Source organism: Pteropus vampyrus, unplaced genomic scaffold (genome assembly GCF_000151845.1).
Source record: "Pteropus vampyrus isolate Shadow unplaced genomic scaffold, Pvam_2.0 Scaffold114, whole genome shotgun sequence".
NCBI lineage: Eukaryota > Metazoa > Chordata > Mammalia > Chiroptera > Pteropodidae > Pteropus > Pteropus vampyrus.
This window is the reverse complement of record NW_011888895.1, coordinates 3215884-3238946: the sequence shown is the minus strand read 5'-3', so window position 1 is coordinate 3238946 and position 23063 is coordinate 3215884. Positions and strand designations below refer to the sequence as shown.

At 36.0% G+C, this 23063-nt stretch overlaps 1 protein-coding gene and 1 long non-coding RNA gene across 8 annotated transcripts in view; both read left to right on the top strand.

Moving 5' to 3' along the window:
- Positions 1 to 5339, top strand: part of LOC111743451 — a 7501-nt gene extending 2162 nt beyond the window's left edge. Inside the window, exon 3 of the long non-coding RNA XR_002781709.1 lies at positions 5134 to 5339. This is a non-coding gene — a long non-coding RNA (uncharacterized LOC111743451). The remainder of the gene's footprint in view (positions 1 to 5133) is intronic.
- The window catches only part of LOC105295856 (intersectin-1), a 140188-nt gene that overhangs the window by 84727 nt on the left and 32398 nt on the right, over positions 1 to 23063 (top strand). For all 7 annotated transcript variants that reach the window (XM_023533878.1, XM_023533874.1, XM_023533877.1 and 4 more), the window contains 5 exons: positions 5346 to 5433; positions 5582 to 5721; positions 17070 to 17197; positions 19564 to 19793; positions 21633 to 21754. In XM_023533878.1, the coding sequence (XP_023389646.1) occupies positions 5346 to 5433; positions 5582 to 5721; positions 17070 to 17197; positions 19564 to 19793; positions 21633 to 21754 (708 nt within the window). The remainder of the gene's footprint in view (positions 1 to 5345; positions 5434 to 5581; positions 5722 to 17069; positions 17198 to 19563; positions 19794 to 21632; positions 21755 to 23063) is intronic.

Below are 23063 nucleotides of genomic sequence, written 5' to 3'. Positions count from 1 at the left end.
GGACTTTGGTGGTACCATGATAATGACAATAAAGAAGTACAGTTTAAGCGTTTTGGGGGAGTATGAGAGGTATACGTATAGGGAATAGTTGGGGACGTGATGGAGTACTATAAGCAGTTCTACTTTTATTTTATTGCCTATGCAGAGTTGACCACTAAGTTGTCATAATATCTCATTTGGTTTCAGTGTTGCGCTGGGGGCAGAGCATCAAATTCACGCCGATGTTGTTCTGCATGTCATCGTGAAAGATGATCATTTTTGAACTCTGTGACTTAGCTAGTTTTTTCAGCATGATGATTCTGAGGTTTATCCATATTGTTGAGTGAATCAGTACTTTGTTTTTTTTTTATCACTGAATAGTATTTCCTTATTTATCCATTCACCTGTTGATTGATATTTGAGTTCTTCCCAGTTCTGGACTTTTATGAATACGACTGCAGGGATCATTTATTTACAAGTTTTTATGTGGAAATATGTTTTATTTCTCTTAGCATCTAACTTAGCTTTAAATTTTAGGAGTGGAATTTTTGTGTCATATAAGTGTATACTTAGCCCTATAAGAAACCATAAACTGTTGCCAGAGCGATTATACTGTTCTGCATTCTCACCAGCAGCGTGTAAGCGCTTCACGTGTTCCTCATCCTTGCCAGCACTTGGTATTGTCATCTTTTTTAGTTTTAACATTTCTGGGGAGTGTGTAAAAGTGTCTTTCTTTAATTTGCATTTCCCTGCAGACTAATGTTGTTGGGCATCACTTCATATGTGCATTGGCATGTATCTTCTCGTGTATGTCTTTTGTGAACAAATCTTTTGCCTATTTTTATTGGATTGTTTATTATATGGAATTGTAAGTTTTTCATTCTTATAACAAATCCTTTGTCAGATATATGCCTTGCACATATTTTCTCCCAGTCTGTGGCTTGCCCCCCACTGCCTCCCCCTCTTTTTTTTTCTAACGGTGTTTTTTAAAGGGCAGAAGTTTTAAATTTTGATAAAGGTCATCTTACTAATTTTTTTCTTTTATGGCTCATGGTTTTTGTGTTCCACCTAAAAAATCTTTGAGCATCCCAAGATTGCAGGTATTCTCTCTTATATTTTCTTCTGGGAGTTTTGTAGTTTTATTTACGTGTTTAGATTTATCATTCATTTAAAGGTGATTTTTATATAAGGTAAGGATTGAAGTTCGTTTTTTTTCCATACCAGTGTCCAGTTGTTTTAGCAACATTTATTGCAAACACCATCATTTTCCCCATTGAATTACCTTGGGAGCTTGTTGAAAGTCAATTGACTATGTTTGTAACTGTCTGGACTCTATTCTGTTCCATTGATCTATGTCTATCCTTTCACCAGTCCTCACTCTGTTGATAACCGTAGCTTCGTAATAATTTTTGAAATCAATTACTGTGAGGTCGTCAATTTTTTTTTTTCAAATTATTTTGGCAATTTCAGGTCCTTTACATTGCCTCATAAGTTTTAGAATCAGTTTTTCAGTTTTTACAAAAATACTTAGAATTTTGTTTGGCATTTATTGAATTTATAGATCAATTTGGGAAGAATTATATTTCTCAATTTTATTAAATCTTATATTTCTCAATTTTATTGTATATTGAATCTTATATTTCTCAATTTTGAATCATATTTCTCATTGAATCTTATATTTCTCAATATTGAATCTTATATTTCTCAATTTTATTTAGGTTTTTATATTATAAATTTCTCTCAACAGTGTTTTGTGGTTTCCAGTGTATAAGTCTTGTACATATTTTGTAAAGCTTAACCCTAAGTATTTCCTGGTTTTTGATGTTATTTCAATTTCCAATTTGATGCCAATATATAGAAATAGAATTTATTTTTATGTATTGACCTTATATTTATAATATTGCTTAACATATTTATTCTGATATCTTTTTTTTAGCTTCCTTAGAATTTCTATGTACATAAACATTGTCTGTGAATAAAGAAAGCTTTATTTTTTTACTTTTCAATCTATATACTTTTTTTTTTGGTCTTAACTACATTGATCACAACCCCCGGCACTGTGTGAGTAGAAATGGTGAGAGTCTTGTTTTTGATCTTAGGGGTGAAGGATTCAGTCTTCACCGTTAAGTATGATCTTAATTGTAGGTTTTTTGAGAGATGCCCTTTACCAGGCTGAGGGACTGCCCTCTCGTTCCTTTATTACTGAGAGTTTTTATCATGAACAGGTGTCACATTGGGTCATGTGGCTTTTTTTTTCTGCATCTATTGAGATGTTTTCTTCCCCCGCTCCCCCTTTTGTTAATATAACGATTTACTTTGGTTGAAATTTGAATGTTAAACGAACCTTCCATTCCTGGGATAAAGCACACTTGGTCATGGTGTATTACCATTTAAAAAAATATTTTACTAGATCCAATTTGCTATTATTGTTAAGGATGTTTTTATTTAAATTTAGAGGGGTATTAGCTTATAGTTTTCTCGTAATGTCCTTGTCTAGTTTTGGCTTCAGGGTAGTAAATTTGAAAAAAAATTGGAGAACATTCTCTCTTTTCTACTTTCTAAAAACGTTTGTGTTGAAATGGTATTTCTTCTTCAAATTTTGATGTCATTCACCTGGGCTTAGAACTTTCTGTGTGGTAGGACTTTTAATTGTAAAAATTATTCAGTAGATATAGGGCTGTTCAGATTTTGTTTATTCTTGAGTCTGCTTTAATAATTTGTACCTTTCAATGAATTTATCCATTTTATCTAAGTTATCAAATTTATCTGTATAAAGTTGTTTACAATAGTCTCTTATTCTTTGGAAGCGTAGTATTTATAGTGGTGTCACTTCTTTCATTCCTGGCATTAAGAATGTACCTCCTCTTTCCCCCTCCAAATTTTCCTCTCCCTTCTCCCATGCCTTCTCTTCCTCCTCTCTTTACTCCGCCAATTTAGCTAGAACTTTATCGGTTTTATTGATTTTTTTTTTTTTAAATAAGCTCTTGGTTTTATTGATTTTTTTGTTCTCTGTGATATGTCTGTTTTCTATTTCATTTATTGAGGCCCTTTATTATTTCTTTCTATCTACTTATTTTTGGTTTAATTTGCTTTTCCTTAGCTTCATAAAGAGGAAGCTTACATTATTGAATTTGGACCTTTACTAATTTCTGATGTAAACATTTTAAGCTATAAACTTTCTTCTAAGCACTGTCATAGCCATATATCACAAATTTTTAATATGCTGTGTTTTCGTATTAATTCAAATCTTTTTTGATTTCTTTTGCCATTTCTTCATTGATGAATTTAGAATTATGCTGTTTAGTTTCTAAATATTTAGATTTTTTCCCAGATATCTTACTGATTTCTAATTTATTTATATTATGATCTATGAGTGTACTCGGTATGGTTTCAATTCTTTTCAGTCCTTTTAAGTTTATTGGGACTTAATTTATGATTCAGTGTGTGATCTGTCTTGGTGAATATTTCATATGCTCTTGTAAAGAATGTATACTCTGTTGTAGTTGGGTAGAACGTCCCCTAAACATCAGTCAGCTCAAGTTAATTCATGGTGTTTGTGTCTTCTACGTCCCTACTGATTTTGTGCCTTCATTCAGCTGCTGAGAGACGAGTGTCGAAATCTCTAACAGTATAAATTTGCCTGTTTTCCTTTCAGTTCTGTCAACTGTTGTTTCATGTACTTTGAAGTCCTAATCAATTTGGAATGTTTGGATAAGACATATAATGTAAATAGTATCAGACGTTTAGTGCTAGAAATTGTTTGGAAATATTAAAAAATGCATGCATCTTTTCTATATGGCAGCTCTCTCTGTATGTCTTTCATGAACTCTTTATGAGAAATTTCATAAAATATTCCCTTGGAAAATGTAGGAGTTAACAGCCATGTGCTTATTTATTATCTCACTGAATGTGCTGTGACTAAACATGTTTTTATTATTTAAAATTGACACTTAGCATGTTCCTGTATTGATAACCAAATACAAATTAGGGTTCCTGAAAAAGTGGTGAAGTAAAAATTAATACATGGTTTGAAGAAAATCAGGTACCTAGTAGGCAATGAGATTTGGTTCCCTTTCCTTACTGGAATTAGCAGATGTTTGCTATGTAAGTGAGTCAGGTAGCCATTCATATCGATTTGACTCATTTTAGAAACTTGGGTTGGCATTTAAAAGTAATGTTTAAAGTAAAACAATCTCGCTGATCTGAGTCAGCCTTCGTCTTGACACTTTATTGTTTGTCTTAGTTCAGGGAGGAAACTTTGGCGTTAGGTAAAAGGCCCTGCCTTAATTTGCTGAGGAGAGTAAGAGAAGCTCAGTTGTTTTCGGGGAAAACAATCTGATTTGTGTATTCTATTTTGTCCAGATTTTGGGCGTGTGCAGGGATTATTCACATGAAAAGCTGCTTCCAAATCCTCTCTGTAGAGCTAAATTTTTCTACCATTCAGGCACATCGTACACAAAGATTTATTACACATAGGCCAGTCTGAATCTAAAGATGGTGGTTTGAGAAAGGAACTGATTCTTAGCCTCAGATGAAAAATTTTAATTAAGTCATTTTTATTTTTCAAACCAAAATCAGTACATACAGATCTTTTTTTAAAAATCAAGATAAAAATAAAAATCAAAGTCAAGTATTCCTTATTATATGCTGCAAAGGCTGTCATTTTACTGAAATGTATAGAAACTGTATAGGATAATTCCACAGGTCACCCATGACAACTCCAAATAAAATTGTACAGTGTGGTTTAGCTTTTTTCTTAGGTCAGTTAAAAAATAGTTTGTTCAAGATTTTTTGTCTGCCTTTTGAAAATTGTAGCTCCATCTCGAGCGATGGAAAACACGTGGCAGCTAAGATTCTTATTAAAAATCTCTTTGATTTGTGTTTCCAACTTCAGGTGTGTAGTAGATAAACCTTAGTTATTTACTGAGCCCTATCAAGTATCAAAGTTCAGAACAGAATAGTTTCTCTTAAACTCCTGAGTCAGTTTACAGACAACAGGGTCGCTGCAATTGCATTTGATCCCAGTGCATTTGAGATCGTTGCTTTCAGTTTCTTCCACTGAGTACATTTTTTTTTAAGCTTCTAAATAGGCAGTAAGTCAACAAAAATTTAAGAAATATCAAGGGAGCTATAACTGTCTTAACTTTATTTCAGTGAAAAACGTTTGGCAAACAGTGAATTCATTGGCAAGAAAGGAGGAATCGCCCTGACTAGCGATTAAATGCCGTTTCACCCGTAGAGGATTTGGGATGAGATTAGAAGAATCTTTGAGGAGCCAGAAAACTGACTTGTGACAGCTTGGACGTTGAATCTACACCTAGAAGTTTCCCCCACCCCATTCACTGTTGTTCCCCCGTCTCTCCTAGGAGTCTCAGCAAATGCTTGGAAGACTTATTCCAGAAAAGCAGATACTCAATGACCAATTAAAACAAGTTCAGCAGAACAGTTTGCACAGTAGGTGTTTTATTTTTTAAATTGTTCTTTTCCTTTTTTACTGAGAAGAATTTTTTTTAAGCGAAAAGGGAGCATCAAAAGCTATTTTTCCTCACTGCCAGCCTTTTTTTTTTTTTTTTTTAACTATTACAATGTTTTTCTAAAATAGGAGATTCACTTCTTACACTCAAAAGAGCCTTAGAAGCAAAAGAACTAGCTCGACAGCAGCTACGAGACCAACTGGATGAAGTTGAGAAAGAAACTAGATCAAAACTACAGGAGATTGATATTTTCAACAATCAGCTGAAGGTAATTATTGTGTGTGCTCCTACGTGTATGTCCTACCCTTTAATTTTTCAAATCGATGATTAGTTGATATTTAATCCCAGGCAGAAAAATTTATTATGCTGTTTCATGAGCCTTCTTGAAAGCCTTCACATTTATAGATGAACATTACATAATCTAAATTGCATTTTTCTCCTTTAGAATATAAAAATGAATTTGGCATCTATGAACTATGGCTGAGTGAGTGGCTCCACCATGACATCTATCTCTAACTTGAATTACATGTTTACACATCTTCATCCCTTTGTTGGTAACTGCATCAAGTTGAATTCCAAAAGCGAGGCCCCAGAAGCTTTGTCTTTCTTATGTTCTTTGTTTTATGTCCCTACTAAAAAGGGATTGCTTTCACTTTTAAAATTAAGAATTTTTCTGCCACTTCTTGCCTTCAGGATTGTGCTTGAATGTAGATCTTTATTGTGTTGCTTCAATTTTAAACTTTTTATTATTTAATGGAGTAATTGCTTTTGTCTCTGGCAGAAGTAGTATATGGTTTTGTCACATTACACAGTAAAATTCAAGAAAATGCCAAAACTCTTCGGGAATGTAAAGGTGGTTATCACAGCCTTCTTCTGATTTGATGCTTTCAGTTTAATTTTATAACTTTATCATCGTAGGAATGTTAATGCTTACCTTATAATAATACCACAATGCAAGCAGTTCATTTTCTATCAGCAGCGATCATGTACTTCAGATTTAAGTAGATATTGGTGTTTTTATCAATTACGTTCTTAAATTGGATATTACACATTTTTCGAATATTCATTTTCCTTTTCTAACTTAAACCTTTAAGTTAATTTAGCTTTTGAAACTAGGAAAAAAGTAAAGCTATTCCTTATTACTAAAAATAGAAAGAAATTAGAAAGCATATTTGAGATTTTTAGTTGAACTTTGAATTGAGATTCTAGGCCAAACTGTCTAGACATCCGAGTTTGAGGTATTTCTGCCGTTTCCCTCCATCTTCCACCCCTAATAGGTAATGAACTTTCTCAGTTGTACAATTCCAGGAAAGTGCTCTTAGGGGAAATATGGTTAGAGTCAACTTAGTATTTTCCTTCACTTTGCTTTCACGCTTAACATAGAATGTGTGTGTGTTTGTGCTATACATATATGTTCTGTATTTGTACGTATATGATTACATGTGATGTGTAAATATGGGAAGTACAGATGTAAGTTCTCTGTCTCCTGAATAAGAACAGTTGAAATGACAACATTGACTCTCATTGTGACTTGCTCCTGTTTCAAGCAAAAAGAACATAATACCATTTGCAGGCTCACAGTGCTTTTTAATAGTCTCTCGGAATATAAACTGTTAAGTATTCAGATATCTTCTGAACCCAAGCAATAGTCCAGATTTCTGTCTTAAGATTCCTTTTTAATTTACAACAAGGAGAGGGAAGGATTTTTTTTTTTTAAGTTTTCCTTTTCTAGAAATTTGACTCACAAAACAAAGTTCACATATTAGAAAATGATACTCTAGTGAATGAGTTTTTACAAATGCCTAGATGATTTATGGATGGTTTTTGGCTCTCGAATTGCTGTTGCCATTGCTAGAGAGAACACCCTTGAAATGGGGTGAGATTCACTCTTACTGTGTTTGATTGACTAACGCTGCCTTCATTATTAGAGAGTTGCTTATACAAAGGCTAATTTTAGCCCTTTATCCCAGTAGGCCTCTTTTTCCAAATATACTAATTTTTAAATAAGAACATTTCTTTCTGTCTTAATTTTTATTTTGGTTTCCTATTATTACTTTACGTTGATGTGGAGACTAAAAAAAAATTCACAAGCCATTACAGCTATGTTGTTTTGTTATTTAAGGACCTATTCGGAGGGCTTAGTGTTATATTGCCTTACAGTTATTAACTTCTAGTATTCCTCTAAAATCTGGTGAAACCAAAACAGAAATAGTTCAATTGAAAAATCAAAAGATTTATAATTCGATTGAGACCACTCAGAGGCAAATTTAAAATTTGGTCTCTGTCTCCTGCCTACTGTTCTTCGTTTTAGCCACATTGGAAAACACGAAGCATTTTGTTTCTGACTCGAGAGCATGTGTTCATTAACAGCTGTGATCTCTTATAGGATGAGGTGGGCCAGGAGAGCGAGCATTCTGGCTGTTAGGGTTGCTTCCACGCCTCTCTTGCTGCAGCCGTGCCTTAACAGCACTAACGATGCCAAAAGTACTTCTGCCTAGAGGCTGGGAGTGAAACACTGGCGGTCGTCGGGTCATTCTACACATCTAAGTTGATGGTGTGGATTTGCTGTCTCCTAAACCTTCCTCTCCGAAAAGGAAACCTGCTGGAGAGTACAGAAAAGAAGTTAGGACTTAGCGGTTTTCTTTTATATCCACGTAGATGGTTCACCTAGAAAAAGAAAGTGTGATTCACTCATTACTGGCTTGTGACACTGGAGAAATAACGTTATGGAGTGAAAAAAATTTGAATTAGTTGACCAGAACATTGAACCTATGTTCAGTGGCCGCTCCATACATGACAATTACCTTTAGCAAAAACCAATTTTCACGTTTCTTTGATACAAAACTATTTGCAATAAGCCATTTACTTATTTTGAAGCACAAAGTCATATCCAGTACATTCTGTAATTTTTTTTCTCCTTAAAAAAAGCATACAATCTGAGTTAGTCCTTTCTACCAGATGCCTTGTTCAGATTCATTCTTCTTTTGAGGGTCTCCCTTTTCCTCCAGTTCAGGAAGAATTACACTCCTGCCTCCTCACCCAAGTTCTGATAACCAATGATGGAAATTCTCAAGTCATTAATTAAAGAGGAAAAAAAAATTAGTTTTACAGTCAGGTTAATAGATGTTTGTTTCATACACGTGGGAACATATTGAAAATATAAAGCATATTTAGAGTTATGGTTGGTGATTGTTAAGCGAGTCTAGGTCCAGGCCCGTGGAACATAAGATCTCTAGAGTCTTGGACCTTTATGTTTCTATCTAATCTCAGAGAAATGAAGACTCATTCTTACCTTTCAGAAAAGGCTATTTGTCATGCATTTTAATAAACATTTACTTTATCGGTGTGATATTTTTATATTCCAGAATGATCCCAAGACACGTATCGTTGTTTTTCAAATTTATCACCCCAAACCAAGAATGACTTGAGAAAGGAAACAGGAATCTCACTGTAGCAAATAAACCTTGCTTTTGTACGTCTGTAGAAAAGGAAAGAGCGGGAGAAGGGGGGAAGCGATGGCACACTGAGGAACTGAGGCTCTTGTGCCCCAATCTCCCTGACGGCAGCCTCTGTACTTATGCCGCCTCTTCTGTAAACAGGAGATTTCAGCTTTCTGATTATCAAATAAAAGTGTTCAACCAGTGAATTAACCAGAAAGAATTGATTTTGTCAGTAATTATTGCTAGCATCAATGAATACTTCTTAAAGTAGTTTTAGTTCAGTGGATCAAATTTGTTCACCATAATTTTCTGCTTTTAAAATGTCCTCTATATGCAGCAAATCTATTATCATGCTAAGGAGTCAATAGCCTTCTCATATTCATATTCTAGAAACATCAATTTGAAGTTATTATATATGACTTTCTCTTTTTACCTCATTTTATAGGAAAGTGAAAACTTTCAACGTTTTTTGGAGAATCTGTGTGTCTAAAGAACACGGTCATTCTGCTAATTGTTTTTCTTACATAGAGTGCTTAGTTATGGGCATAAAATTACAGTTCCAACAGGTATGAAATAACATTACCAATAGGGACTTTTGGACAGTAGCACTTGACTTCACCTGGCCCATGGCAATGTTAGTCGTTTCTATAAATCTTCCTTGGCACCAATAGCTTAATGTTCTGTATTTTAATACCTACATAGAGCAGCATTGTAAAGTATAGCTTCTCGTTTTCAAGGCTCCATTGAAATGGATACCAAGTAAAGAGAATCTGTTATATAAAGAGACTAGGTGTTGTGTTTCATGTCGAAAAGTTGAGTTCTTATCCGTTCCCATCTAGTTGGTGTGTGCTGGACAAGTCCTAATGTGAATAGCGTTCTACATGTGAGCATTTCTTTCTTCCAGTCAGTGGCAATGGAGGGGGCAGTGTCGCAGTGCCTGGCAGTTTTCCTGGGCTGCGTCATCCACTTAGACTTCTTTCTAAAGGTCTCCATGCCCTACTCAGGCAACGCGCATCTTTCTCAGGCTAAGAATGATGAACCACCTCCAGCTCTGTGCTTCAGTTTCCCCCCGTGCAGATGAGTGCTCAGTGTCTAAGATAGCCTTTACCGTGACATGCTAAGCCTTCTTTGTAAAAGCTGATAGTGATCAGTTACTGTTAATTGTGCTGTATGAGTGCATCTTTCCTCTTGACAAAGTGTGTGTGTGATGGTGGAGGCTCCTAATTACAGTCTGGATAAGGTACTGTATACCGTAGTCCTGTCTTTATAACAAGCATCATAGATTCTTGAATTTGCCACTTGGCTTCAAAAATCTGAAACAGAACACTCAGTGATTATTTGTTTATATGCAATTTCCATCATATGGGAAGCAGTACTATAGTCAGTATACTATTGCAAAAGTGGACAGTATTAGCAAAATATGAGTAGGACTAATTCAGAATTCATCATTATATTCTTTAATATACTTGGGAAATCCAGGCTTCCTAAATTAGACACAAGAGGCCATTGGAAATATAAATTCTGCCTGTAATGATACCTGTCTTAAAAATTGTTCCTAGGAACTGAATTGTTGAAATGAAAATGCTAGTTATAGTGAATAAGGTTCTCGGCTTAACTGAGGCTTTTATGCTCTTGGTTTCAGACACTTGCTTTCATGGCAGGCTCATTCATTATGAAGGCAGTGAAAGGCAAAATGTTTAGCAACCAGGGGAAAAAAGAAAAGAGCTGGAGAAGGAACTGCAGAACAGAATGAGAAGTCAGGAAAAAAAATGCATGCGAAGGGAAACAAAGAAAAAGATCCAGAAAGAGGAGATGCAGAGACAGCAAGAGAAATCAGTGTGAATTCAAATAACAACGTTGTTTTCTCATATCGGTAGAGTAATGTTTGGCTGCTTCATGGTTTGCTCTCTTATTTTGTTTAAGATTAAATTTTATTTTTACCTCTATGATTGTTTTGAAAAGACCTCTTCTGCACAGAAGTAATAAAATTCTCTCTCATTCAATGTACTCGTGATTGTGGAAACTTTACACAGATTCCTTGAATGCAGGAAAATAATTAGAACACTCCCAAGACTCAAAATAGCTAACAGATGTCGTATATTAGATTCTGTGCCATCCCAGTAGGCTTTTTGGTCGATTGGGTTGCGTCTTTTAGTTATAGCTTGGGTTTTTTTAATTGTTGTTTTTTGGGGAGTTTTTTTGTTTGTTTTTTGAGATTAAAAAATATTTAACAAAAAAATGATTTGGGAAAGAGAAAAAAGCAAAGCTCAATCTTTTGAAAAAATGTTTTCTTTTTTAATTTTTCTCGTTTAGCCGAACCCCTTGACAATTTTATCTTTTAGAATGACAGGCGTTTAAAATAATGGAATGTTGCTTTGTAAATAAAGCTGAGACACTTTGGGAAAACTCAGACTTTCGGGACAAAATGGAGTCAGTTTTCTCTTTCTGATAACATAAGGAAAACATGAGAGAAGATTCTTCATTAGTTCTTCTACTACAGAGAGGACAGGATTTTCTAGCTCTTTTTCCCTTTCTGTCCACCTAACCCCTCGCCCCTTCTCACACATGTACACTTTTACACATGTGCACATACCACACTACACACATGTCCCAGTGCATGTCCCTTTGGCTCTCCAGTAGCACTTAGGATGCACTGACTGCCAATTCGTGCCTTGGGGAATTGGACTTACTATTAGGTTGAATATTGACTTCATATTTAGAAGTAATATTTCAAATGTCTTTAAATATTAATATATTCTTTCTTTGCATTTAAATAACTGATGTATTTTTTATACTCTCCCACTTTTAATGCATCAAGAATGAACACATTTTATAATTTTGTGACAAATGCAGTATCGATTTACCTTGATTTCAGTACAGTTTCTATGTTTTGAAATACTTAGTTATTTTTCAGATTTTTCTACCCAGGTACAGGTTTCCCACCCTCTTTGGGTTTGTGGATTGCCTTTTAAAAATAGCTTTCAATTTGTTTCATAGCCACTTAACTGGGATAAGTTACTGTAATTTAAGACTCAAAAGGCCTTTTAAAAATTCTGATGTTGTTGCTACATAATATCCCTGGGTGAGAAATAAAGGGATGTTTATTTATATATAAGCACTCCTCCGTAGGTATTAGGTTTAGACAAAGCAAAACCCTGAAATTTCCACTGCTGATTCCTAGATCAGTTTCCTATGTGGTCCATTTAATTTTAATGCTACAAACGTTATTATAAACATAAGAGATGTGTCCTTATTTTGATTTTTAGTGTTGGATCCATGAATTTCAAGTAATTAATCAAAGGATGTTTGTTTTTGTCTCTCTTTTGCAAGACAGCCTGAAGCAAAAATCAGAAGCAGAGTAATTCTTCAAAAAAGTTACGTGGCCAAATTAGCAGTAAATTTCCTTTAAATGCTGGTCTTTTTTAGGCCCCTTGTTGCTAGTTACTTTTTTTCTTCCTTCACCAGCCTTTATGCAAAGTAATGTTCATGAAAAGGAATCTCATATATATTGTTCAGGTGGATTCTTCTCTATATTTCAAGTAATATTGCCTTACAAAAGACATCTATTTTTGAGTGTCTGTAAAACTAAATGAAGAAGAGACAGTCACAGTTTTTAATTCAAGTGATTCTGTGCCCCTTTCATAGCCATTGAACAACTATTAGTAAACTTGAAAGTGAGCCATATTTCTCAGGGCAAAAAGTTGGATCTTCTTGAGTATTCAATTTGTCAAGCATATTGCTTTTGAAATACTTTGGCTATATGCCATAGAATGTCCAAAGATGTTTTATGGTGCAAATATCTTAATTCTTTAGAGGAAATAAGTGACTTTTCCCTCTTGGTTGAAGGAATAAAGTTAAAAAGCAAGCTGATTTTCACTTACCTTAATACAAGACAGAATCTTTATTTGTCAATCATTTTCTTACTATGGGTTATAATCTCTGTTTGATCAAAGACCTCTTTGAGAATCAAATAAAGCTTTCTCTGCAAGAAAAATGGCAATTACCCCAATTTTGCATGCAGTTTTATAGTGTTTGCAGAGCCAAAGCTTATTCATAGACCATGGTTAAGAAACTCTGCTGTATCTTAGAATTCTGTAGATATTATTGGTGGTAAAAATCTAATTTTAATTTGTATATACTATACATTTTATTGGATTTTTATTTTTCCCATATATTTGTTTGTAACATGTAGCAAAAACTTCTTGAATGCACACTTAATAATTTATTCATTAAGAAAGGTTTTAGGCGATAATATTAAATTATTACACACTATACCTAGTGTAAAACATATCATACCCTTGAGTAGAACCCATAGAAGAAAAATCAACAAAGTTATACACTCAGTACCATATGGCTAGAGAAATATCCAGCCAAGAAATATGGGATTATAGTGTTACTGATTTGAGAAAAATACTAGTTTTAGGAAGAGCCACAAGTGAGATACTGAGTTTTGATTCTTAGTAATTTCTCATTTGTTCTATTCTTATCTTAGCTATAATAGAGAAATAATTGTGACAAGATTTAGTAGAATTTGCAGGATCACTTTAATCAGGGTGACTACCAGGAAAAGTTGATAGAATTTATGTCAGGTTTTTCTTAGCTACCTCTCCCAACAACAGTTCTCTCATTCCCTAAGTCAAGAATTTAATGACACCAAATTTGTCTCCTCGAAAATGTTTTCCCTGAAAGAATTAAAAGGGTGCTTTTAAATAACTGCCATTGTACTTGAGTTTTTTAAACAGCATTGAAAAGGAATGAAAGAAAGGGCAGCCCTGGGCGCCCCCTGTGAAAGGACTCGATGTCCCACAAAGTCCTTGTCGGGCACAGGAGGCAAGTCATTAACTAGTTTTTAGTACATATTCCATTCTATAGTTTGCCTTCTCAAAAGTTCAACTTTTTAAAAACGTTATCAACTAAGGAATCATAAATTTTCTGCATATTTTGATTCATGCCATCCGAGGCTCCCAAGCCCAGAAAAAGAGGGGAAGACCCAGAATGCCTGCCCGTTTGCAGCATCTTGCTTGTCTTACAACTGATCACGTGTCTCAGCAGATTGGATGAAGGAAATGATAGAAAAACTGTGCAGTCTTCAAATCTGGGTCATAAGATGCCAAAGCCTTATGTTACTTTGTTTGACATCTGTTATTTTATGGCTCCTGCAAGCTCCATTTCCTTGGAGGTACTTGAAGCTGCGACTTATTTAGACAGTTCCAAAGATAGGTTCAGCCTATCCTATAATGCTGCTGTACTAAAAAAGAGATGCGCTTTAAAAATTTTTTTAAATATCTTCCTTCATGTATTAGATACATTTAAAGATTGTTTTTTTTTAAACTTATTTGCATGATTTTTTCTCCGTATATTTTTTAAATTCACTTCTTAATGCTTTTCATTTTATAGTACCTCCACTAAGCTTTATTTCCCAATGTCTTGTAATTATTGATTTATAAATCAACATCCAATTATTGGCACCCAATATGGAAAAGAAATGTGCAATATAATTCTTCGTTAAATGAAGAACCTTCATGTGTGCCCATGGCCTACCTGGTGCGTTGGTACATTGCGGCCAGTGTCCATTCTAAATGGCCAGTGCTTGTGCAGTACCTGTGGTTAAATATTTTGACTATCCCTATACCTATAAATACATTTTTCCTGGATGAAGTAACAACTTTTTAAAAATATATAATCAGGTTCCTGAACATCAAACTAGAATGTTATTCCTCCCCTATCATTTCTTCCTCCTTTGTACCGAATTTCAGCTCAGAGTTATTTTGTTTACAGGTATAAACAGGTTACAGGAATATACCTGTTTGTTTATTCCTGCAATAAGAATAAAACCCTAAATAAAAGAATAATTTTTTTGTCATGTAACATTGTCTAAGAGTTTAACAGATTTTAAAGCTGGAAGAAAATCTGACCTTCGTCTACTGTGATCCAGCTGCTGGCCCACACCAGGGACCTGAGATCAGAATCCAGTTTTCTTAGTCCCCAGTTCAGTGCCTCTTACTTATAGTCTGTTTCCACAAATTATTCATTCTGAACCTATTTAAGAATTTTTCACGATTGAAAATGAAATTTTAAAATAGGAGGAAAAAGTAAATCTTCTGGTCACTTCTTTCCCTTCCTTTTTAAAGGGTTTTCACCGTTGGGCTCATGACTAGAGCCGGTGTCCCTGTCGGTGCAGGTGCTGCCTTTTTAGTCCCTCTCTTAGGATATTTAGAGTTTGATTCAATATCACTTTACCACGATTTTGTAATGTAGAGGTAGTTATTAAGTTGAGCCAAGAGTGCAGATTTTTCCAATAATAGGAATTGGCCCATATTTTCCATTTGTCTCTGAAAAATTAAATTCAAAATATTAATCACATTTTTCATTTATGTTATTAGAAGTTACTGTTTATGCTTGATTCCAAATTACTATAAAAGCAATACTGTTGAATTTTCTTTAACACATTAAAGTTTTACATCTCATGTGACAGAAGGATAATGAAAATTGAATTCTCTTTCCCGGTATTGATTTTCTTCTCTTAGAAGTTTAAATGTTCAGAGTGAGGCTTCATCGTAACTTTCCAGTCTTCGTTCTTGGCCTCCCATGCTCTCTCCCTCGCTAAACTCCTGTCCCAGATACCCTTCATAATTTGGAAGTCACATGCCCAGGGCTGCTGCCATAGAGAATAATCCAATTTGTGCCTTTCAGAGTTGTCTCTTTCTGCTGCGTCCTGCCTGGGTATTCCCAGTCTCATCTGGGTTGCCCACTGAAACCCCTTCCTTTCCCCTCTCTCATGCCTCTCGCACCCCAGTCTTCCCTGCCCCCAGTACCTGCCTCCCACTAACCTAATCTCTAGTTAAAACTTCCTCGTATCTCACTGATCCCTTTTAGAACCTCTCAAAGTCACTCACACTATACAAAATGCTTGTCTTTACACTCTAACTTTATCTTAAGAACAGTCTAGCTAGTAAGAAAAGTTTAGCCTAATAACATTTAGGGCTATTCCCTAGGAGTAAGTGCATTTTAACATGGATCTTCTACAGACCCTTCCTCTACCTTATGCTTCAATCTCTAAATAAATCTGAAGGTGGACACCTAAGGCAGGAAGAAACCTACCCATCTGGACTTGCCAAAGAGCAAGGCGAGAGAAGACAGGACAGGCCTTAAATCTCACCGTATAGCCTCCTTGGCTGTCCACTTGGGAGACTGACCCCAGTTAGCCAGACCAAGAAGTCAACTGGAAATATACTTTTGGCTCTGCTGAACACTTCGGCTCATCCGATTACTGTTGACACAACTAAGAGGAGTTGCGGTGACTGGATCTGATAGTGACCGTGTGATTCCCGTGCAATCAGAAGACATCTTCCTTAGCTGTCATTTCTTTGTTCTTCAGATCTCGGGGTGTTTAAACTTCTGACCTGAGTGCTTTAAATATCATAAAATGCATTTTATTTTTAGTATCCCATGAAAGAAATTACTGTTATTCCTGGGGTTAGTATCAAACAAGGAAACCGGATCCGAGGTGGTGATCATGAAATTATAGCTTTGAACTTCCAACCTGAAAGCTGGTTTAGTCTGGTGCAGCTGACCACTTCACACACGAACTTAGTAAGAGAAAATGCTCTGAAAGAGGTACGTTTTGAAGAAAAATAGTCCCCAAGGGGAGAGGGAAAATCGAGGTGGAGCAGGGGGATATCCATTTGTTTTAAGGCAGCATAGCATAAGCAGGAGGTGAGGTTTTAATGGAGACAGTGTGTGAAGAGGTGTGTTTATTTTCAAAGCCAGTAGATGCTGATATTCATTAGTAGAAGGACCGGGAAAGAGAATTTCATTTTTCATCATTTATTCATGATCGTCACCATGTCTTAAAACTGGGTAAGGCCCATCATTACTGCTGAGTCTTGAGCAGTGTAGCTTCTCTAATGCCCTTCACTAGCAGGTCCCTTCTGGAGCACATCATGGAAAATGGTGTCACGTGTTGTGGCTCACTAAAATATAATCCTGAACAGCTTTTGGAGCTCAGTCGTGTTGAAATGTAGAGTGATGTTAGTTTTCCAAGTTAACATTTTTCAAATCTGAAATATTATCTCTTAAGTGCCTGGGCTTCCTCACTATGAAATGCTGCATGCAGATAAACAGTGGAAATGCCTGTCATTGCACGCATTACAGACTGTTTCTTGATTATTTATAGGAACTAAGAGAAATACATAATAAACAGCAACTCCAGAAACAAAAGTCCATAGAGGCTGAACGACTGAAACAGAAAGAACAGGAGCGAAAGATCATAGAATTAGAAAAACAGAAAGAAGAAGCCCAAAGGTGAGTCTTTTCAGTGGATTGTGGCTCCATCCGGAAGGAACTTTGAGTATTTACTGTTCTTTGCCTGGCTCAACCAAGTGCACCAGAAAGAGCCTTCAGTAGTGTGTGTGTGTGTGTGTGTGTGTGTGTGTGCGCGCGCGCGCGTGCACACATACACGTGTATATGTGAATCTTTGCATATATAAGTCCCCCCTGAAGTGTTTGGTTGGTTCCCAGAGCTCTCCTAAATTACCACCATGTAGATAAATGGAATTATACAAGGAAATTGGGACACTCGGTGTGCTCATTTGCATGCCAATGACCAAAATACGCTTCCAGTTCACAGCCTTTTAATAACAGGGGCGGGCAGAGTGCTGGCTTTGCAGTCGGAACCCCTGAGCGCTTGCCACCCGGGTTTCTCCAGCAGCACTGAGTGTGTCACTCTTCTTTCTGCTATTTTTTTCAACTTCAAGTTAAACAAAAGTACAAAAGGAGAAAATTTGCTACTGCTGCTACTTAGGATTACAGACACATTTTTGTATGGTTTTGTTTGCATATTCGTGTTTTTTATTTGTAAGTTTCAACAGTAAACTGTAGACATTTATTTTTTTAACCTACCTGATTTTGTTATTGGATATTTGACTTTTACATTCCAATTAATTTTAGAATCCAAGACTCAAAAATGACCAACTACCCCAATAATATAGTATAAATTGTAAAAACTGGTTATTGAGATGAGACTAAAAGGATGAAGAAACAGATACTTTAGGCGAGTCGTTAACTTGACTGGGCTGAGCTCAGTTACGTGTTTTGGCTTTAAATAGCATTCTGCGTCTGGTGTTTGCGGGTTTTTCATGCCAGTGAGTAGTGAGGTGGGTAGGGTCTCAAACCAATTTAGAGGCCTATTTTATGGTTTTCTTGGGATAGGACTAGGATTATGTACAAAGAATTAATCCCTTGAATGTGTTGATTAACTCTAATTCTATCCTTTTCTTCAAAGTTTATAAGATTACTTTTATTATTCACACTGTACTACACTGAACTTTCTCATTCCTCAGGCTAGAAATAAATACAAAATATCAATACAGAAAGGTTAAATTTTCTGCTTACATTTGTATGGCAAATGGTACACAAAATATGACTTCAGAAATTACATGGTTGTACACTGTAAATGGTGAGCTTTATTAGTAGTAAATGTTTAGCAAATTTTTCGTTATCATGAATAACAATTAACATCCCTACCCCTCCAAAACTTTTTTCTGTTTTCTTAAAAGATGTTTTGAAAATTGTAGGTAAAATATTTAAGATTTAAGCTAAAAAGAATTATACTGTACTAAATTTTCACATTTCTACAGAGTAGAAATATACTATTTTTTTAAGTGGAAGATAAAAGTTTTATCTGTTTATATTATGGTCCCTTGGCAGTTTCCTAATTCTAAGAGATGACCTTTGTGCGTTGGCCGTGTCACAGGTTGGTAGTTTATGGTGTGGACTCTAGAAGCAGGCTGCCTGGGATTGAACCCAAGGCAGGTGTGGCTCTGTGACCTTGGACAAGTCACTTAATATCTCTAATTTTCCTCATTTGTAAATAATAATAAGACCTATCTACCCAGTGCAAACGTTAAAGTAGTTAATAGATGTGCTATTATTAACATTGTTATTAACATCATATCATTTATTGTTAGTTTCATTTAAAGTATGATCATTTAAAGTATTTTCTGATTTTATAAAATATTATAGAATAAGAGAAAAATCATTCCCAGCCTTTTCCTATGGGTTTCAAGTCGAGGCCATCCTAATTTTCAAGGATTTAATTGCAGTTATTCCTTTGTGTCAGCTACTTTGAAAAAGGAACACGGAGTAGTCGAATTCAGTGAAGTATATAAGAATTATTGCTTAGTAACGGATGGTTACTACCTCAAGAGTTTAAAATAATCTATTGCTTTGAGCATCAGTTTTGGGGAGCTTTGTGCGTGCATGTAAATGTGGTGTACCTTCAGTGATCTGGTTGATCATGGACTTATTTAAGTAATATTTCCTTTGCAGTGTGAGGTACTTTCTCTTCTGTGTGTTATACCTCTCCCCGCCCCCCTCCACTTATATACCGATATTAAAATTGGGAAATATTTTTCTTATTTTTCTAATCGCTTTATAAGCTTTATCAGAAATATTCTTATTGTGTTTCTCTAAATCACGTGATTTCATCTCACTCAGAATTGGAGCCCTGAGAGCTTTTCTTTCATTGATTCAGATCGCTCCATCTGAAGAACAGAGTCTGCTTGATGTTTAGCACCCCATTGACTAGATGGAGCTTTTTTGTGAAAAGAGACAATAGCAGTGTTAAGTTGGAGTTGCTTCCTTGCTATAATCAAGCGTTTTGTTGACAGACGAGCTCAGGAAAGGGACAAGCAGTGGCTTGAGCATGTGCAGCAGGACGATGAGCATCAGCGACCAAGAAAGCTTCACGATGAGGAAAAACTCAAAAGGGAAGAGAGTGTCAAAAAGAAGGACGGCGAGGAGAAAGGCAAACAGGAAATGCAAGACAAGCTGAGTCGGCTTTTCCATCAACACCAAGAACCAGCTAAGCCAGCTGTCCAAGCACCCTGGTCCACCGCAGGTATTAGAGGTCAAAAATAATTCTAGAAAATAAATCATCTTCTCTCCCAGATCCTCTTGAGAAATTTCCATGTCTAATCAGGCCCTGTCCTGTCTATATTAATAGAGGTGAGAATGTCAGTCTCCTTTTTTGGGACAGTGCAGCTGTTCATTCTTTAGGATCATTAGAATCCGTTTAATTCTTCTATCAACCTTTGGCTGCCAACACACTGCCATCAGTAGCCTTTTGCTGACAAAAGTGTCATGAAGTTTCAATACGAAGCCCCATTCATACACCTGTATTCCAAATGGAGGTCGTAACCTTTCCTGCAAAAAAATGTTCTCCAGTTCTCCAGTTATTTCCTCTGGGAGTTTCTGAGCTGTCTCAGTGGCAGGAAGTGGTAGCTTTTCTCCTTGCCTGCACTGACGCGACATTCACTATCTTGAGTCTGCACTGCATAAAACTGTGTTCTTGACCTTTTGAAAAGTGTGACTGTTTTTTGTCCTTTGATCATAAATTGCCTCTTTAGATAATGATAAATGAAAAACTTTGGAATAGCTAGAAAATGTCTCTTATATCAGATGCAAGCTAGAATGTTTTTTAAAAATACTTGTGTGGCTGTATAATATTGTACAGCTTTGCAGATAATACTCAGCCGAATGAAATGATTGCCTTTTTCTTTGTATGGTAAATTATATTGATTCTATTGGTTTGATCATCAGTGTGCTTTTTCCTGGTATACAAAAGAAAAGAAAGGAACATTATTCTATGAAGGTTTGTTTCCTGTTTGCACAGTGGGTAGGGATGGGAGTGAAGGTTCAGAGTCAGGTCCAACACCCTCCCTACCTTCAGATGCACCCAGTCCGAGGAAAATGGCAAGTCAGCTGATCCACACAGGAGCGCCCGTGCCACGGGAAGGCATACCTGTTTTCATTCTGTTTTGATAGGAAAATAATTTCACCATTACTTGATCTTAGGCAATTAGTTCCTTATGGTTCCTCCTGGTATAAAATGAGGATATTTTCTCCTTCAGTTAGTGGGAAATTTTGCACATTATTCAGTTTTAAGACTAGATGAAGATAATATCTTCCCCTCACTGCTTTTCAGAGAAAATAGGTGCATGTCAAAATACTTGGGTAAAACAATTTAGAGGGCTGTGATTAGTTATTGTAAACCAGAATCCAAAATATCCTCTGCTCAATGCGTTTTTAAAGTTTTCATTTCATTTAAAATTTAAATTATTTTCATCTAGGGGCCATCCTTAGGCTAAACTCCTGCCCCTCCCCCGACCCAAGGAAATGTAGGGGAAGAGGTACTTACTTCACCAGCGGTTATTAGTAATAACTATTCTTGGAGAAATTCGCACTTGTGTTTTATATGACTACACTGAGGGCCTAAAACATCAATATTTCTATGTCTTTTTATATGGAAGGCTGTGCTTCTTCGTCCCCTCCCAAATGCACTTCTTGGCTGATCCAGACTTTGAGTCGCATTCGAACTGCTTGCTACATTGTACTCCACACCCTGTGTGGGGGGCGAGGGGTCTTGGTGCTTTACAGGTGTGCGCTGCTGGAGCCTAAGCCAGGAGGCCGAGAACCGGGACCCTAGACAGCCTCACTGCACTTGGCATTGGGGTGACCTTTGTTTAGAGAGTTTACTAACAATGGGTTTGATGTGCTGACACCAGAACCGCCTCCCCTTCGGCATTCAGCATGTTTCAGAAATTCCTTGAATGGATGGATGTAGGTCAGATGTTAAGGTGGCAGTAGAGGAGACGTCCGTTATTTGGCTTGTTGTCATGCGTTTGTGTCCTGTGTAATGTTTTCTTTTTGTTCCACACCCTTCCCTTTTTGTAAACAGAAAAAGGCCCACTTACAATTTCTGCGCAGGAGAATGTGAAAGTGGTGTATTACCGAGCTCTGTATCCCTTTGAATCCAGAAGTCACGATGAAATCACGATCCAGCCGGGAGATATAGTCATGGTAAGGATGACTCCAGTGAAAGTGATTTCTGTAGGTGATCAGCATCTGCGCTCTTTTGGACTTTATCTGACACCTGCGAAATCGTTAGTGAGTGTGAAATCCAATAATCCAGCATTGGCAGTTTTGAAGTATAATCTCAATCTTCTTCCTTGTCTATTAGGATGAAAGAAGACATTTAAAAATGTATCCTAACATCACTTTGAAATAGAATTGTGAAAGAAAATGAGTTTTTATCACAGCCTTAGCATATTTTAAAATCTGTAAAGATCTGGTAGTTTCAGAGTTTAGATTACTACGTATATGCTATGAGTAGTCTTTAAGAAATAGTTTTCAATGCAAAATACTCTGTCATATTCATTAATCACCAAGGATAACTTCTGTATCTTTGGGTCAGAGCATCTTTTTTCTCTTTGTGTGAACTTTGAATTGTGTGAATAATGAATTAAATACAGTAAATATGCTTTCTTAAGTATATATACTCTTATGATTGCAACTAAAACCAGTTTAAGAAAGAATAAAGCAATGTGATTGACCTAAATTATTTTATAAAAGAGAACAGTAGTTCCTCAGTCTAAAATAAAAGTCTTAAAAGTGGTCAAACTTTGCATTACTGTTAGCATTTTTTAAAATGTTGGGAATGGGTCAGAATTTTAAATGAACTAGGAAAGTTAAAAATTGAAACGAACATGTTTCTCATGCTAGCATTGCGTGTCTCTGAAGTATAAAAGGGTATTTATATGAGTCCTTGTACTATTACTCATGCATTGTGCATATATATGTTATAGCTCTCCGTGTAGAATACATGATCTTTAATGGTCCAAAATATAAAGAATAGCATGTTTATACTGAGAAAAATCAGTCTCTTTTCCCCTTATTTTTTGGTAGCCTTTTCTTTAATTATATATTATAGGCTGGAAATAGGGGAGTCAAGACCAAAAGTCCAGAATCTTTAAAAATCACAATCTTCTCAACATTATTGAAACCCTCTTCAAATATAGCCCAGCCTTCATTCAACAGTTACTGAATGCCTGAAACGTGCTGGGTGTCAGCCTCACTCATTCTTAATAGAAAGAACTGCTGGTTTCTCTTAAGTGTGGGTGCGTCTCTGTACCCATGCGTGGTGATGCAAGGTGGCCAGGTGTACAGCTTCTCCACCACCCGCTGTGTCCTACACTGTGTTTCCTGATGGCCTGAAGCTGCTTTACTCATACCGCCTCATCTCTGAAATAGCATGCCTTTTAAAGCAGATTAATTGTAAAATATTTAAATACCATGTAATAGCAGGAATCAAAAAATTACAAACGTACAG